Below are 19,053 nucleotides of genomic sequence, written 5' to 3'. Positions count from 1 at the left end.
ATAATATGGTATTTATTACATATTTATTATTAAATTCTATTACTTGTCTTTTAAAAAATCTACTAAGCAGTCTCATTGTTCTGCCATCCTAAACTTAGCAACAGGAAATCAATGATGCCTAAAAACAAATCGGGCGGGCGCAGAACGCCAGCTCAGTTTGTATTTACAGGAAAAAGGCGGGCCAGTGACGCATCGCCGACCACGTTCCCGAGAACCAATCCGCACAGTGGGCGGGGCCACACGAGTTCTCTGTTTTCATTGTCCCTTTCCTTTCTGCCTCAGACCGTCTCTTTCTATGACGTAAAGATCAGCGTGTACTTTCCTTGGGAATATACCCTGGCGGACTGTACCATACATTAAGAAGAAAACAGAGAGCCGTCGGAGGTAAAAGCCCAAATCTATCATGTAGTGTAATACAATACCGTCTATTATATTAACTTTATGTTTAATTAGCCAGTGGCTTAACGAAGAGGGAGAATCATTTGTTTCTTTACACCCCCTGTTTGGTGTAATGGTTCAGTCTTGCACTGTATCTGTGTTGTATGATGTAGTTGTTGGTTCGGGAAGTACCACTGTTACGGGAATTGTAAGTAATAAGTTTGTATCCTGGTTTGTGTCTGTGTTGGATTCTAGTAATAAACTATACTTTAATGTTTGTGTACGAGCGGTGTTAGTGTGGTTGTGTTTACTTTGTTGTAGTTAGTTTACATGCATATAGCCCCCCAGGCTGTGGGGTGTTGGTATGATCCAGAGTGGGTGATGATAGGGGATGTCCATGCTGGTGTAGTAAGCAGGAGAAGCAAGCAGGGGGATCAGGCTGGATTCTACTCTATAGGACAGAGGTGAGTACATTCGCTGCCCATGTGTTCTACATGTGAGCAGGCACACTTTGTCCTCCAATACCTACAGCCTGAGATCACCTACAGTAGGCAGAATATTATTATACACAATGATGGCACACACTGTACTATGAGATCACTTACAACAATGAAATTACTATACCCTGACTTAACAATCACTTACATCACTTGTATTTTGTCTTCTCTCCTTTGTTGTTCTTTGTACTTGTTATGGAATCAAGTTGGTCATCTACAGCCTCAGTTTTTTGTACAGTGCTATGATATGTTGGTGCTTTATAACCTATTGGTAATAAGTAGATTGATTTGAGCAACATTGATTTGGCCGGCGATGAAATTTCCCTAAAACTAGTGCAACTCTTGTTGTTGTTTTTCCTTATTTAGGTCAGTGTTTCTCGACCAGTGTTTTGTAGTTTCCTCCAGAGATTACTAGGGGGTTCCTTGTGCGATGAGCCTGTTGGGTCAGTTTACTGATACCAATGATGTTTTTGGCTATCTGTAAAGGTGACATTCTTCCTACTGACCATCATACCAATATACTGTGATCTGTGGATGTAGTAATTATTTGCAGAGGATCCCTAAAAGTTCTTTGAACGGTTGAGACACACTGATTTAGATGGTGTCTTTAGGAGTGTTCTTTAGGGGTCTATAGTTAAAGGTTTCTACCCTATTTAATGTACAACGCTGCGTAATATGTTGGCACTATATAAATCCTGTTTATTAATAATACCCAAGATTCCAGGTTTAAAGTTTTGTTGATCTTGTGTTCTTGTGTAAAAACCTTCATATGTAGATCCCTTTGTGTTCTTTGTATTTTTCTTTTGTGCAATGTAGTGTTTTATCATTTTATTTTGCTGCTGCTTTCTGCAAAAAAAAAACATAAAATACTAAAGTGGATGGGGGATGTTTTTGAAACAAGAGCTGGTCAGGACATGTTAAAAGGAGTTACATAGAACTCAGTGTTCTTGGAGCTTACAGTGCAATTTTTAACACCCCTCCCCTCTGGATTTTGCTGAATTGACTTGATTGTTCAGGAATTCTTTCTATCACTTTGATCCCTATTGATTTGTGACAGTATGCAATGCCCTACAGCTAAGATCCCCAACTTATTTTTGCTTGATGGTGTGTTGATCTCTCTTGTGTACCGTCCTAACAAGGTAACACCAGTGACCACAAAACACTGGAATACTTGTTTTGTAACAATGATATATTCTATACCACAAATATAAACCTGATATTGTTGATTACTTGCTGGATTAGCTGTGAAAGTTATGTCATGCCTTTGTAAGAGTGTTACCATCCTTTGCAAAAAAGGGGATAGTTTGTATTATGTCTGCACGCATTCATTCCTTTGTTGTCTATTCTTCATGTGTGCTGCTGGAGTTGTTGTGATGCTATCAAAGTGTCTGCTGACACCATGGGGGGTGCAAGACAAGAAACATAGCCTGAAGGTCTGTAAACTGGCCAAAGTGTGGGCATCACAAACAGTTTGCATTCACAAGGTACTCAAATGATAACTAAATTATCACAACTTCTTTTTATTACTTTCCTGTTTAAACCTTTGCTGTTTTTTATTTCTTAGTAGTAGGCCCCTTCTCCCAGTGTTCCTTTGCAGTAATGTGTGCCAGTGCAACATTTTATATTATTAAACAGTATTTATATTGGACCAACATATTACGTAGCGCTGTACATTATTAGGGGTTGCAAATCAGACAGTGAGGACCTGCCCCAAAGAGCTTACAATCTAGGTATAGTAATGTAGAATTTACAGTGCCATATATTTTGAAGGGCATCCTGATATACTCTACAGCACATGGCAATGCATGTTCCTTGTGTTGTGGGGTGCAGTATAAATAAATAAAAATAGAAAGCTTTTCCACTTTTGGGCTATTATTGCCCTTAAAAAGCCTGGAAAACATTCCCTGCATTGGGTTCTCCCCATGAGCCCAGACTTTTATATAAACACTCTTGTATCATTGCAGGTGGGAAAGTGAGCATTTCCAGATAAATATATATAAATATTTTTTTTTTTAAATAGATCTTACTCCAGCCCACATACACCAGCATATACTTGTCTTTTCCACACTCCCCGCCACTCCCTTTAGCAGCAGGAAAACACCTGGTACTTTTGGTGTTTGGTTTCATGCAGCTCAGTCCATGTAACTGCTTTGAGCAAGTTAGTATTGTTAAACAAGGAACCTATGACCCTGTTTAGCTATGATTGCAATGTCAAATCCCTCCACAGTTCTTGTCCCACCTTCTGACCCCTAGCTGCTCTCTTTGCTCCTCTAACCTACTAATACATTCTCAACTCATAACCTCAATACACGCATGGCTCCAAGACTTTTCTAGAGCTGCCCCGACTCTCTGGAATGGTCTTCCTTGACCTTTTTGGGTTGCGCCTACTTTCTGCACATTTAAAAGAGCATTCAAAAACCCATCTTTTCAAATTTGCCTACCCGTCTTTTCCCGTCTCTTAAAACCCCCACTACTTGCCCCCCATTCCATATCTCCCCTCCTATTGTGGGAGACTTCCTCCACCTCCTAGATTGTAAGCTATTCTGGTCCTCTCCTCTTCCTGTGTCACTGTCTGTATCTGTCTGTCATTTGCACCCCCTATTTAATGTACAGCGCTGCATAATATGTTGGTGCTAGATAAATCCCTGTATATTAATAATAACGTCTTTCCGTCCAAAACACAATCATATTGTAGCAGTAATTTTAGGGAAGTTTTTGGCATTAGACTGCTTAGCGGCTCAGGGGTCAGACTCAACCTTTCTAACATAAGGAAAGCCTTTAAATTACTTTCAGAACTTAGGGAATTTCCTCTATAATTACTGAATATGCACAGCTCACATACATTAGTATGGTGGTCAATAGAATCCTTCTTACATTGCTGGCCATTGAGAACACTGTCACCCCTACAGATAGCCAAAAAGATCAACCTCCTATTGCTCAAGGAACCCCTAGCTACCTCTGGAGGAACCCAAGGGTTCCATGGGACTTTGTTTGAGAAACACAGATCTAAATAGTTCTACTTAAATCAATGTTGTTCTTCAATACCAAAGAGCTTTACACTGCTGGCAAATGTACAGAAATCAGCCAGCATAATTTAGTTTTAAATAAGTTTCAAAAGTATAAAACAAAATGCAGTAAAAATTCTGATTTGTGGTTCCCAGTGATCCCTCTGCCGATGTAAACAAGGAAAGTTTTCTGTACATTTATTTGTTTTCAGGATGTTTTTGTTATGAATTTCCAGAGCTCCATTCTTCTCCATCCCCCTGAGGTTGCCTTATGCAAAGTTTATTAACAAAGCATTTTAGAAAGGGCAGCGTGTGACTTCCTGATTATGTTTTCAGACACAATAGATTGCAGATAGTGTATTGCACTTTAACTTGATTCATTGTTGCCTTTATTTGAATTGTGCAAAAAGTGTGCAAATGTGACTGGGTAACATCTGTGTTGGGTTGCCTTAGTCATTTCACAGTACATAACCTCCCACTCTCTTCCTGAATTGTAATGTGCAGACAGTTGGCATTGTTTTCTACACAACAATTTAGAAGTAGGCTGGAGTAAGATGCAGTAAAAAAAAGTTTTCTTGAGAAAAGACTTTCAATGTAGTTGTGCATGTTCAATATAGCTGGAGAAGAGTCCTAAGCAGCTGTGGTTTTGTACTACACAGGTATGACTATTATACATGCAGACGGTAGTAAAGGTTTATTTTTATAAGTGCAGCTAGTCCCCGGGTTACATACGAGATAGGGACTGTAGGTTTGTTCTTAAGTTGAATTTTTATGTAAGTTGGAACAGGTAAATTGTTTTAATAAATGCAATTAGGACAGATGTTTGTCTCAACATAATATTAGGCAGCGTTGTGTCAGTTAATCACAAACAAAGCAAAAACAAAAAAAATATTTATGGAGCCTAGACATTCATTAACTTCCGCAGTAGGCTGTGCTTTGATATGCAAAAAAAAACAACTGCATAGTTTGTCTTGGTCATTAAAGAGTTACAAGAGCTTGCAGAAGAGTTCAGTCTCAGCTGTGTTTAGCAAAAGATTTCTTCTGCAAGTCATGCCAACTGCCTCCCTCCAAGCCTCTGTCCTGCACTCGAGGGAGCAGGGAAGCCCCGTTCGAATCTAGGAGTCGTCTGTATGTTGTATGTCCTTAATCCCCGGACTACCTGTACTGATGTCCTTTAATTTGCATGTAAACCCCAGGGGTTTAAACTGCAGAGAAAATACCCCTTCATTTATTGCCCTGGGGAGGCAATAGACTTAAGAGGAAAACTGTCCAAAGTGAGCGATGTGGATTTCCTTCTTTGTTACTGGGACAGCTTCACCCTTATATCATGTCTTGAAGTGCTAAAATTTTAGACTTTCCATCACTTTGTCTCATTGACAGTGACATTTAGATAGGGAAAACTGGCTTGGACTTCATAAGCAGCTCTGCTACAATATAGCAGAACCTAGCTCTGGCACTTGGTACCTGAAGTATATAGACAGGGCATAATTGGAAGTAAGAAGCTTGTATGCTTATATCCTATGCATGTAAATACCAAGTATCTGTATATAACCCCATTATGGCACCATAAGGCTCCCTTCAGACTTGCAGTAAACCAAAGTGTCCGGAATTTTTTTTTAGCTGAGTGGGAGGAAACTGTAGTTGGGTGGCAGTCCCTGTATTGTGGCCCAAATTTACAGTAACCATCCAAAAACCACCGGGTGGTTACTGAAATGTGCCGGGTGCTGCACCCGGCCAAAAGGGCCTAGGGAGAACACTGTTGTCATAACTCATGCTCACCCTCTCACCCAACTTCTCCCATTCAGCTTTATTGGAGCAGTTAGTACAGGCATATGCACACAGATGTAGTGGGGTTGTGGCATGGTTCCTGGAAGCAACATATTGCTTCTTGCCATGTGGTTTCTTTCCCTCTGGAGGAAGAACCATATTCAATCACTTGACAAGCCTTTGCAAAATGCTGTGATGTACTTTAAAAACTGCACATATTTGAGCAACTAAGCACGTTGTTCCTGACCCCAAGTCTGAAAGCGACCTAAGTGTCTGCTGGCCTGTGGATTCATAGATAGAATCAATATATTTTTGCTGACTCCAACTCCACGTACATGTTAATTACTTCTGGCTCCACAACCCTACAGTGACGAGCTTTGTTTCTTGTTTTTTCTTACAAGATTCCTTTAAGCATGCCGACCATTTGCCCTAGCAGTGTGGTGTAACATTTCACAGAAAATTCTTCAGTATGTGCTAATTGTTTTTGAACCGATGAATTTTATTTGGGAGAACTCCCAAACAGACATCGTCATCTGCTTTTTGCACATGCTTTTTTTCTTATATCGTGAGTCTGAGTCAATAGTAAACATGCACTGAACATTCCAAACAAAACTGTTAGTTATGTGATCTGTAAATGTGTTTGTCATACACAATGTTCTGTGCGGGCTTGTGTGGCCCCATAAAACACTGGATTTCTCTGTGTTCAGCCACCACAAAAGCCAGTGACCCCCGGCCTTTGGGACACGGTTCATTGCTCTGCAAGTGTTAGAGGCTGTTCAGTACCGCCAGCATTTTCCGCTTGATTATTTCTACAACAAGCTGTTTGAACTCTAGGCTGGCTTGCAAATTATATAGTGCTGCTTTGATCGCGGGCCAGTTTTTGACAGGAACATTGGAATATGTGAGTTTGTTGCCATTTTTTTTTCAGTCAGTCGTGTTTGTATCTTTATATCTGTGTTTCTGGCCCTTTTAACATAGGGGAACCTTTGAAAGAACTTTTGGGTCTTCATGAAACCTCTGCTATAATTGCTATATTTACAGCTCACAGTAAATTAGTTTGGTGATCAATGATAAGAATGCCTCATTTCTGGTCGTTAAGTTAGTCACCCTTACCAAAAGTTTGTGTCGGTTAAACTGAGCCAAGAGGAACAAACTACTCCATGCTCAAGGAACCCCTAGCAAGCTCTGGAGGAATCCCGGTTTAGAAATGCTGATCCATCTAAATTCTTGGCTGTTCTGAAATGCAACCTGGAATATTTTGGATAATGTTGACACTTGCTGTTACCTCCCACTTCACAATGATGGGTTGCTCCCCTGCCAATGAAAATTAACCGGGTGCCCCACCTGGCACTTTTCAGTAATCGCCTGTTTTTGGGTGGTTGCTGAAAAGTTGGGTCATAATACAGGTATGGCCACCCATCTACAGCTTCTTCACACCCAGTTTAAAAATATTTCTGGGGAGAATACTGCCATGTAATCAGGCTGTCTGCAAAGTATGAGGAAGCCACTGGCTTAATACCTTGTGTATGTAAGGATATATTGGTTTATTAGATAAAAGAACACTGAGCTTCGGAATTCCTGTGTTTGTTCCCGTTTCATCCACTAAAAGGACCAAATGTGTTATGACAAAACAGACAAAAGTTTTGTGTGTACAGTTGTTGGTGCTCTCGCTGCCCAAACAGCTGTGTTTGCCTGGACCTTTTATATTTTTTCCTCAGAAGCTCTCTAATAATAAACTTTTTCTCTTTCACTCAGGGGCACCATGGCTGAAGAGGAGCAGTTTGTGAACATTGACTTGAATGACGACAATGTATGCAGTATCTGCAAGCTGGGCACTGACATTGAGACCCTGTCGTTTTGCCATGTCTGCTTTGAGCTGAATATTGAGGGTAAGATTGACTTGTCGGCTCGTGTTTACATGATGGGGCCATGGCTGTATGATGCCCCAGTACACAAATGCTTTTTCGTCCTATTTATAGAATTTGGTTGGACATATCGGATTCAGGCAAACGTTTGAATAATTGTGACGATTCCTCTGACTTTCTTGGTATAGTAAATGAATGATACTATCATCAAGTTCAATTCAATATATGAGAGGTAACAATAAATTAAGTAGCACTTACATTTTTACAGTTTCAAAATATACTTCAGAAAAATTAGGCTGGCATTGTATTGTCTACGGGCAAATTTTCACCTCTCTGGATAGGCTCTACTTCTTAGTTTTATTTGGGTTAATTCACTGATTTGCCCATTTTATTATTTTAAGGTGCCCAAAACTTTAGTTTGATGCAAGATATTCAGTTTAAACCCAAATTTTGCCACTTGTGGAGACTTACCCTCCTTTCCCCAAACTATATAAGTCACCAAGATGTCAGGATAGAGCGGTTCCCAGTGGCTGGCATTTTGTTCCTAAAGAACCTATGTCTGCAGATTTGACAGTGAGTGGTACTCTAACGCTCATTGACGCCCCACCGATTTGTTTTATATGAAGCTGCCGTGGGTAGAATCTACATGTAGCAGGGATTCACTGGCATGACGAAACAGTGACCACATCACAACTTCATTCCCAGTCTGAACCTATGAGGATAGAATACTATGAGGATGTACCTATGAGGATAGAATACTTCCTGATTTTCCTAATTAAGCCCCCCACCAATGCTATGACTGTTCCTGGAAACAATATTTCATGATCGTTTCCAGTCACAGAATAATGAAAAGAACGCTGTACACACAGTGCTGTTATGTTCTATGGGAAGGAGAGGAATTAGAAAGTGGCATTGTGCTTTCCTCCATAGAAAAGCACAGCTGTTGTTCTCAACCAGTCCTCCATGGCGAAGCCGGCAGATTTTCACCCAAGACAAAGAAGACGTTTTTATTAGATGACAATCTTCTTGCAGGGGTCGCCAAACAGTGGTCCGTGGCTCTCGCAGGTGCATCCCCAAGCGGGGTCAGGAGAAGGACCCTGCTGGGGGGTGCACTGCCAGAGCCGCGAACCATGTCCCCCGTACAGATCGCAGGCTCAGGGAAGTGGGCGGGTTGTGGCTCCGACCTGCAATAGGAGAGTGAGCAGGTTCTGACATGACATAACTCAGGAAAGTTTCCTCCCCTTTGAGTGTCACACGGCTCCCCGCACATGTGCGGTCCAAAGCCGAAAATTTAGTGGCCCGTGGGTTTGAGAAGGTTGGCGACCACTGCTCCAATCATCAAATTTTTGTCTCGGCAGGGGGGATGGGTATGGTAGACCTCTACAAAGAAATTACTGATACTCCAAAGAGAACCGAAGGTCAGATTGCTTTGATCAAGATAAGATTTTTTTTTGTGTAAAGCTACGTACACACTTCCAATTATTATCGTTGGAAAACGAACGATCCTGCACGATATATACGAACGATCGTTTAGCACCGATCCTGCACATAGAGCAGAATAATGAAAAGAACGCTGTACACACAGTGCTGTTATGTTCTATGGGAAGGAGAGGAATTAGAAAGTGGCATTGTGCTTTCCTCCATAGAAATGCACAGCTGTTGTTCTCAACCAGTCCTCCATGGCGAAGTCGGCAGATTTTCACCCAAGACAAACAAGACTGTTTATATTAGATGACAATCTTCTTGCAGGGGTCGCCAAACAGTGGTCCGTGGCTCTCGCAGGTGCATCCCCAAGCGGGGTCAGGAGAAGGAACCTGCTGGGGGATGCACTGCCAGAGCCGCGAACCATGTCCCCCGTACAGATCGCAGGCTCAGGGAAGTGGGCGGGTTGTGGCTCCGACCTGCGATAGGAGAGTGAGCAGGTTCTGACATGACATCACTCAGGAAAGTTTCCTCCCCTTTGAGTGACACACGGCTCCCCGCACATGTGCGGTCCAAAGCCGAAAATTTAGTGGCCCATGGGTTTGAGAAGGTTGGCGACCACTGCTCCAATCATCAAATTTTTGTCTCAGCAGGGGGGAGGGTATGGAAAAGGGAATGGTAGACCTCTACAAAGAAATTACTGATACTCCAAAGAGAACCGAAGGTCAGATTGCTTTGATCAAGATAAGATTTTTATTTGTGTAAGTTAAGTAAATGGTAAATACCGGCAACAGAAATACCCTGACAGACATGATAACCCTTCCCATTCCAAAAAAAATGTTTTGGCTTTAAGAATATGTTTAGCATTCCACTTAAAAAGCCATAACGCTGCCACTTTCTCAAAGCTGGACTATATAAATAATGAGTTGCCTACAGTAATTGACTGCTGACAGTTTTGTTGCGTAGGTTGGAAAACCAGGGCAAACATCCTGGTTTAACTTGCAGTGACAGGCGTATGACGTACATGTCAAGTAGATCTTTCCCAATGCTTGAATATAGATAAACCATCCCAAAACGGTGGTCCTGGGCTGTCACGCTAGGAAAAATCCAGCCAGTGTACTCATGGTCCCATAGCCCCCTGAGCCACTGAGCTTCAAGGATACAAATACAAATCTTACACTTCAAAAACTTTTACATTTAAGAGCTAATCAACTCTTTTGCACTCCCAGTTCTGCAACTGTGAACTGATGTATGGAAGTTGTAGAAGTATAGGTTCAGGATTCCAACACCATAAGTATGAGGAGCATTGGTGTCTAAGGAAACAAATAGATTCTGTTTTCAAACACTTGCGTTCTTGCAAGAACGTTAGCGTTTATCATATCTTTATGTAAATGTCATTGCCTGTTAATGAATGTTTGTGTTACAGGATCATTGCAGGGATTTTTGTTTTTCCTTTTGGCTTCTCTATGTTGTGTTCCTGTTTTGTGCCATATGATTGTGTAAATGTGCAGTGCCATAACTTAGGGGAGTGATCAGTCAATTTTCAATGTTAGTTGTGATGGCTCCCACAGATCCCACAATGCTGTTTTGTTGTGCATGATTTTAGATTTACCAATATTAAGCAAATCATTGATTTCATATTTTTACCCCTGATACAGAAAGTAAAGCTGTGACATTTTGCTGCTGTGCCAAGGACAATCCAAGACCTTTCGGCTAGGGACTCTTCACCTGAGGGGGGTCCTGCCTCTTGCGGCTGTGGGCCCCTTCGCCTCGAGCGGTCCTGCCACTTGCGGCCGTGAGCCCCTTCGCCTCAAGCAGTCCTGCCTCTTGCAGCTGTGGGCCCCTTCGCCTAGAGCCGTTCTGCCTCTTGCGGCCGTGGGCCCCTTCGCCTCGAGCGGTCCAGCCTCTTGCGGCCGTGGGCCCCACCGTTCGCCTCGAGCGGTCCTGCCTCTTGCGGCCGTAGGCCTCTTCGATCTGAGCGGTCCTGCCTCTTGCGGCCGTAGGCCTCTTCGATCTGAGCGGTCCTGCCTCTTGCGGCCGGGGCCTTTTCGCCTGGAGTGGTCCTGCTTTATGCTGCTGCGGACCCTTTGCTTGAAACCAGAAGTTGTTGCAACTCTGTTGCAAAAAAAAAAAAGAACTAGCAAGTGGCACATAACTCAATGTTTTCTGATCATTTCAGAACATTTTTACTTTTCCTGTAGTTCTTGTGCTCTAAAGAAATGAAAAGTAAAATCTAATTGCAGTGGGTAGGCTCCATTTCCCATATCAGTCTAGCTAAGCACATCCTTATTTCAAAAGCCTGATCGTGACGGATTTGTTTACAGCAGCCGGCTGGAACTTTTCCGTCTTCGTCTATTTTCACCGTGGTCTCTGTGGAATTTTTCCTTCTCAGTCCAACATCCTGTTTTCCGAACCTTCTAACAACAAGTCGCTGTATATGTCTTGCACTTGCCATACTCTCAATGTCCCTTCTGACACTGATTATACATTATCTGCAGCTTGTCTGAGTTTATTTTCATTCCAAAACTAGATAACTTTGTTTAAATTGATTTTATATAGTGCTGGCTCAAGTGTTTACTGCCAAAACTGCTTTATTTCTCCAGAGGTCTTGTGCATCACATGACTACCACATTCTAGAATGTTTCATTATTTTAGGTCCCCCATTCTGATATTATATCCTATTTATTCTGTTTATTGTAAAGGGAACCTGTCACATTCTATCTGTACATAATCATGCCACATACTGGTTCTAGGGCTGTTTGAACAAATGTGGCGTTCCTCTGCAAATTATGGTATGTAAATCTGTAGAGGCATGAACAGGGCTTTCTGTGTGGGAACTTTCTTTTTACATTGCCTATCCTAGAGCAAGGTTCCAAACTGCAGTACGGAGCATCGTGTTCTTTATGGATGGTTGTTGACAGGCAATTATTTGTGCCCTTCCAGAAGGATGGAGAGTAGCATTTTTCTGGTCTGGCTATAGTAGACCACTCCAAAGATAACAATTAATCTGTTAGCAATCCCATTACTTTGCAAGTTGTTGGCATAAGGGAAGGATTTCTCTTCTGACATGGCTCTGTAGAGTCAGTCATCCTCTTTTTTTAACTTTGGAATTATTTCAAATTTCTCAGTTGGTATGCTGGTCTTTAAACCACACCCAATTTATTTAGATAAATTTATTAACCAGTTGATTCCCTTTCAGTCTTAATTTGCCCAGCTGCTGCCTCATTGCTATAATCGGTTTGAAAGCAAAGTTGCAATATTAAAAAGAACACAAAACTTTTCCAATACAGTTTGGAAGCTTAGCCATTGTCTCCAGTATTTACATAGACACCTCCTAAACATGGGGTCAAATTAGTCACATGGTCTAACTCAGTGTTTCTCATCCAGTGTTCTGTGGAACCCAAGGGTTCCTCCAGAGGTAGCTAGGGGTTCCTTGAACCATGGACCTCTTGGGTCAACTTAAAGCAGATCTAAACCCAGCTGGCTCATCTGTATGCGTTCTAGTGCCAGGTGCCATTTCTGGACGATCTTCAGCCAGTTTGAGTGACCATGCCATGATGACATACCAAGTGCAGGTGAGTAAGAATTAATTCATCCCAGTGCACTTCGGGAATGCTGTGTTTCCCTGTTAACTAAAGCTGATTCTTGCGATCATTTTGCCTATCTTTAAAGATGATTAGCCAGCAATGTAGGAGGCACTGACCGCCACACTAATGTACAGTGATTTGTTAATATAGAAATTATAGCAGGGTTTGACCTGAAAATTATGTTCATGTTTTCCCTTATGTTTGAGAAAGACTTCTCTAACCAATAGGTGTTTGACCCAACAAAGGTATACATGTGCTTTTTGGTTAATTTCCACCCCATTTTCTGAGCTCATATATTTTACTATAATAATATCTGCCTTTATGCTGGATTGTCTCACATTAGTTAAATCAGTCTTGCAGTAGAAGTGCCTCTTCTGTCATCTGATTGGTGTTACTAGGTATTAGGAGAAGGAACCAGAGCTCAATTTGATGTTGACAAGGAGTCCAGAGTGCAGACGAGTTGATGGCCCAGATTTGTTCCAAGTGTGTATTTACCCATTTTCCTTGATTTGTCCAGTTCTTTATCAGTGCTTAAGCAAGGCTGATAATCAGTGTGAGAAAAGATGTGAAGCTTCTTTGGAGATGTTGTAAACTCTTATGGATATTTACATTAGGATAGCAAATTCATTGTTGCTTTTTTAATCTTAACTTAGGCACTGATAACTTTTTCTTTGAAGTTGGAGGATCTCCCTGCGTAATAAAGTTCCTCTAAGGCTGGCCATGCACTATATATGTTTAATCACTTGAAAACATTGGCTTGGATCAAAATAATTCCACTTAGCTTTGTTTATGGTTGATACTCTAAAAATTGATTGGACAAGTCCTAATTCCAGTTGCTTATTCTTGGATGAGGAAGTCCATTCCAGAGAGTCGGGGCAGTTCTAAGAAAAGTCTTGGGAGCCATTCGTGTGATGAGGTTATAAGTGAGGAAGTCATTAGTAGGTTGGAGGACCGAAGACAGCAGCTTAGGGGTCAGAAAGGTAACTAGAATAAGAACTGTGGAGGGATTTGAAGGCAAAGCACAGGAGCTTGAATTTGATTTCAAAGGTGAAATAGAAGCCAATGGAGAGAACTACAAAGAGATGCAGCTGAGGAAGAGTGGTGGGAAGGATGGATGAGTCTGGCTGCAGCATTCATAATAGATTGAAGAGGATTGTTCATAGTTTATAAGGGTTTCCTTGTTTGCGTATCTCTTCCCAATGTTTACATTCCATTACATTTGAGCAAGGATGGAGGTATTCTATTTTGTGTGCAGTGAGGTGCAAAAAATGAACTTCCCTATGCGGAGTGCTCACTGTCCTCTGCAGCATGATCTCCAAAATCTGCGTAATCAGGCTATATAATGGGAAATTAACGGCGCTGGGTACATTACATGGAACAGACCTAATGAGCTGGGAGAAGTTCACCCTGTGGAAATGGAAGCGCCATTATCTGTGGAATATATAGTGCTGTTGTTTTTCTATTTCGGAGATAACATTTAGCATAGCACATTAACCGCTCAAATGTTTCCACAGTCAGGGCTTCTGTTTCACTTGGCAAATGTTTGTTTTGTTGTTTTTTTTTAGGCATTTTTTTTCAATATTACCCAGGAGATATGTTCTGTCTAATTCAAGAATACAGGCTATGGCATGGGACGGGAGCTATTCTGTATATTAAAGGAGACTGCTACAAAAATTGAGGTTTCAAACTGCTTGTGGCAGCCTTGATCTAACCATTTTGGAATTTATAGCCCAGTGTGCGCTATGACTCGGGCAACTTTTTGGTTGCTGAAGTCTGTGTAGCTTAAAGAGAACGAGTGCTTGCACATTGCTGTTTTGCAGCATTTTACTTGCAATTCAGATTAGCTTGGGATCATTCAGAATGTCTTCACAGGTTTTTCTGACCTGTTTCTGACCTACCTTTGATCACATTCTAAGCTGCTTCAACCTTCTTATTTCCCAGAAGATTCTTTGCATTGACTTGTATAGAAAGTCAATTCCTGTTAGCTTAGCAATTCTAACACAAACAAATGCTGATTTATATATAACTTTATATATCTATTATAAAACTATGATGATATATATAATATATGATGTAATATAACTTTATTGTTCTGTATTTATATTTTGGTACAGTGTGAATTTCTCTAAGTAAAGTTCTCTAGTAACTTTCTTTCTGTCCTACTCCTGTTTTTCTTCATTTATAAGGTGTCAATTTTGATATTTGTGGCACCGAATCCAAAGTCCTGGCATGCTGAAATAACACGCCTTCACCATCCTTCCCTACTATGCAGGACTTGCATTAGCCCTGCATTGTGTGTGATGTCAGAACTGCAGCTGGCAGGGTAACAACGTAAAGCGGCTCCGAGAGACTGGTTACGTGGAACAAACCAAGCCTCTGCTACTGAGGTTTAAATACGTATTTGTATTAATTTCTTTTCTACCTTGCCTAATTAGCATTTAACCTATGTTGTGCAGGAATGGAGAGCAACACTGCAGCACCCCAGAGTAAAGCTATAAAAGGTGTAGCCACAGGCTTGGAAGGATTCCGGTCACTGCACTTTAATGCTTAAAATAAATGTGGACTGGAATAGGGGAATGAGCCTGAATCTGTACTCCATATACTGGCTTTTTCAGATGTATTGAGATCTTTGCAGAATCCTAAAAAACTTGTTTAAAGCAAATCTGTTATGAAAACTGTATGTATAATCCAACATGCCTACACAAGCACAGACATCATAAAGATACCGCACACACCCATATATCCTGCTTGATTCCAGTAATCCCTATACTTTTACTATGCAAATTCCCCAAGATGTCGTTTAACCCTAACATTATATCACAGAGCAATGGGAGCCATTTTTCATTTTTAACACACCTGCTAAAAGATGACTTTATATACTTATCTTTCCAGGAACCCATTTCTGGAAAACCCACCATTTCAATGTTCTCTCCCCTCTACAAGTGTTTACACACTTTGGGGTTTATGTCCCCGCTATGGTCTCTCTCATTGGCTTGTATGTCAGTACTTCCTCAAGCCAGCAAGAGAAATTAAAACCAATGATGAAGACTGCCATTTGACCCATCGATGTGTTACAAAGACAAGTAAACTGTACCATCAGGTGTCCTTTTAAGTTCATCTTTTATTAACATGTGCCTTTAAAAAAAAAATTAAGGTGACCCTGTAACTATAACATCACATTGACTGCTTCTAACAAACTTTTTTTATGCCAAGTCTTAGATCAAAGCCACTTTAAAGGTTTGATGTTTTACTGCATCGTAAGGGTTCTCTGGCAGTTTTTATGCCTTACTTTGTCGCTTGCACTTCCAGAATATAAACTGGGCTGCATTGCTCACACAGATGCTCATTCCACAGCTGAGCACTTGCGCATGTCTCTACTGACTGAACTCAGGAAGCCCATTTACTGCAAAGAACATGGGACATATAAAGATCTCTGTTCTGTTCTTTAGCACTTGCTAAATTCTGCTCTGAATTTTACCATATAAAAACCAAGCAATATAACATTCATACTGCTTGGCTCTCCATTTAAAGTCAACCTGTTGTGTTAAATAAATAAAAAGTACCCAGCTAGAACCTGGTTCTAACACTAAGCTATTTATACTGCTTCACTCTGAGACTTTTTGTTTTTTCAGTAAAAAGGGTCTGCTTATAGTTTGTTCATAGGGAACAGCTGTGGTCTGTAAACCATATAGCCATACTTCACCCACCCTCATTTTCCGGCTTCATGGTACCATATGGCTAGCTTGTACCCATCACTGGCCCTGATTCATTAAAGCTCTCCAAGGCTAGAGAGTATACTCTTTTATCAGTGAACCTGGATAATCCTGGAATGGATCTGGTCCAGAATCCAAAACATTTGCCAACAAATAGCTAATGACTTTACCAAATCCATTCCGGGTTTGCTTGATCTCCCAGTTTCACTGATAAACGTGTATCCTCTAAAGCATGGAGAGCTTTAATAAATCGGGCCCACGGTGTGCACACTCAACTGCTATAGCCACAGCCTTCTTGGACTGTTGAATACCCTAAATCTTGTTATATGGCCCTCACCATGCTTGAAGCCACACCAGATAACTGGGAAGGAGAAGTCATAGACACACACTTCTCCATTGTACCATTAGTAGACTTGAAAACACACAAATATTCATTTTCAGTAAAAAAAAGTTTGTTGTTTTTCCTAAGATTGTATGTATATTCCTAGTTTGGTAATATGTGCTGCTTACTTTGACAAAAGTTTCACTATTCAGATTTTTCTTTGTCTTCTATTGACATAACAGTGCCTCAAATTTCTAAAGCCATTTATTGTGTCTAGAATTGAAAAATGATTGTAGAGTCATCCTAGCTGAAAGGCTTTGAGAACTGTGATTCTGGGGCAGTGGTAAGTGCCCAGTCTCCGATGGATTAATGTCATTTGATGGAGTGGAAAGACTAAAGTCATGCTTAGCCGCTTACAACACAAAATGCACAAACATAATAGAGGTTAAACAAGCAGGCGATTGCTGACTGGTTCCTTCTCTATAAAATGACATTTGTTGGCTTAAATGGCGAGGAGTCTTCACGCTCCAAAGCCCCTCTCTGATATTTTTTAGCCTTTATTTTTTTAGCTCTACTTTAGTGTATTATTGGTTGCTTGTTACCATACGATCCCAACACACCTGTTGGATTGCCCAATGTGATCTGAGCAAACTTGAGTTGCTTGGGTTTGATGTTTAGAGCCAGTGGTCTGTGTGCCGCCTTAGCACTATTTGTTTTTGGAGAAAAGGGGAGCTAGTGCTGGTTCTTTCAGCCTTGGTTCCACCAGAATTCTCCTGCAACTCAGAGCATGAACTTCAGTGATGGTAAACTTGTGGCCTTATGTGAGGCCTTCAGAAGACTCATGCTCAGCTCATCCAATCTTTTTGATGGGTAACTTTTTGCCCCATTCAATTCCTAACCTTTATACAGAGCCATTTCGGGTCTGTAACCCTAAACATATATGCAGATTAGCAATGCTGACCTGGCTTGTTGCACGCTTGGGTTAGTTACCTAGAATGCATTGAAGCCAAAAATAGAAATGCAAATATTTTCAGAAGGTCACCAGTGGCCATCAACATAAAGAAATGCTTAGCCGCTTACAACACAAAATGCACAAACATAATAGAGGTTAAACAAGCAGGCGATTGCTGACTGGTTCCTTCTCTATAAAATGACATTTGTTGGCTTAAATGGCGAGGAGTCTTCACGCTCCAAAGCCCCTCTCTGATATTTTTTAGCCTTTATTTTTTTAGCTCTACTTTAGTGTATTATTGGTTGCTTGTTACCACACCTGTTGGATTGCCCAATGTGATCTGAGCAAACTTGAGTTGCTTGGGTTTGATGTTTAGAGCCAGTGGTCTGTGTGCCGCCTTAGCACTATTTGTTTTTGGAGAAAAGTGGAGCTAGTGCTGGTTCTTTCAGCCTTGGTTCCACCAGAATTCTCCTGCAACTCAGAGCATGAACTTCAGTGATGGTAAACTTGTGGCCTTATGTCAGGCCTTCAGAAGACTCATGCTCAGCTCATCCAATCTTTTTGGTGGGTAACATTTTGCCCCATTCAATTCCTAACCTTTATACAGAGCCATTTCGGGTCTGTAACCCTAAACATATATGCAGATTAGCAATGCTGACCTGGCTTGTTGCACGCTTGGGTTAGTTACCTAGAATGCATTGAAGCCAAAAATAGAAATGCAAATATTTTCAGAAGGTCACCAGTGGCCATCAACATAAAGAAGTTCCAAAATGTCCAAAAGTCTGTGGCAACCATTGCTGATGTCTAAGGCATCTCTTGTAACTTTTGATGCCGTATATGAAACCTTTTGGAAGATAATATGATGATATTATGATTGTTTTGTGATTAAACTGCAAACATGCTGGATTTGACTTTTCTGTGTCTGTTGCATACACATATATTGTGCCTTTTATTAGGAATGCAATGTCATACAAACTGCTATGCGTAATGGGGAAGCCTGGCTTGCATTGTGATATACAGTAGTGTGACTATGTATACTGGAGGAGTTCTGCAATGTTCTGTATGTGTCACAGTTAGGAATTTGCTGTATATATGTGAAGCAGGGGGACGGTTACCCAGCTGCCAACTGCTCAGCTACATTTGTCCGCTATCCACAGAAGGATAACCCGAGCCTCCAGCCTTGTATTTTAGCAATATGCTCTGAGCCGGAGATGCACATTCCATGCCTGAGGCTTGTATCTGAGCTCAGACGAGAGTCTGCCTTTATTATCCTGTCTCTTTCCAATTTAGCACATAAGCCTAAATCCCAGCTGACCAGTTTAGCCAGGAATATGCTAGCTGCTCGTCTATCTACGACAAGGCTGCACAACGTTGTTCCTAGAGGACCACATAAACAGCCTTTCTGGGGCAGGCCTGGTCATTTTGCTTAGGGAACTTCAATTCATTGTCTTTTTAGTGGAATGAAATCTTAAATTGTAAGAATTTTAAAGAACTTATACAATGGTGGCTCACATTGCTCATTAAGACTTACAGTTTAAATGTTTA

The 19,053-nt window shown here is 41.1% G+C and overlaps 1 protein-coding gene across 3 annotated transcripts in view; it reads left to right on the top strand.

Moving 5' to 3' along the window:
- Window positions 1–277: 277 nt before the first annotated feature.
- Window positions 278–19,053, top strand: part of C1H21orf91 (chromosome 1 C21orf91 homolog) — a 30,666-nt gene continuing 11,890 nt past the window's right edge. Inside the window, exons 1-2 of one of the 3 annotated variants that reach the window (XM_072432140.1) lie at window positions 278–384; window positions 7,403–7,536. In XM_072432140.1, the coding sequence (XP_072288241.1) occupies window positions 7,410–7,536 (127 nt within the window). In that variant the 5' untranslated portion in view covers window positions 278–384; window positions 7,403–7,409. Of the gene's footprint in view, window positions 385–769; window positions 843–6,399; window positions 6,549–7,402; window positions 7,537–19,053 lie in introns of those variants that run through there. The other 2 variants (XM_072432123.1, XM_072432132.1) reach the window with 2 other exon arrangements.

Source organism: Pyxicephalus adspersus, chromosome 1 (genome assembly GCF_032062135.1).
Source record: "Pyxicephalus adspersus chromosome 1, UCB_Pads_2.0, whole genome shotgun sequence".
Lineage (NCBI taxonomy): Eukaryota > Metazoa > Chordata > Amphibia > Anura > Pyxicephalidae > Pyxicephalus > Pyxicephalus adspersus.
Note: the sequence above shows the minus strand (reverse complement) of the source record. Positions and strands in the feature narration are given on the sequence as shown.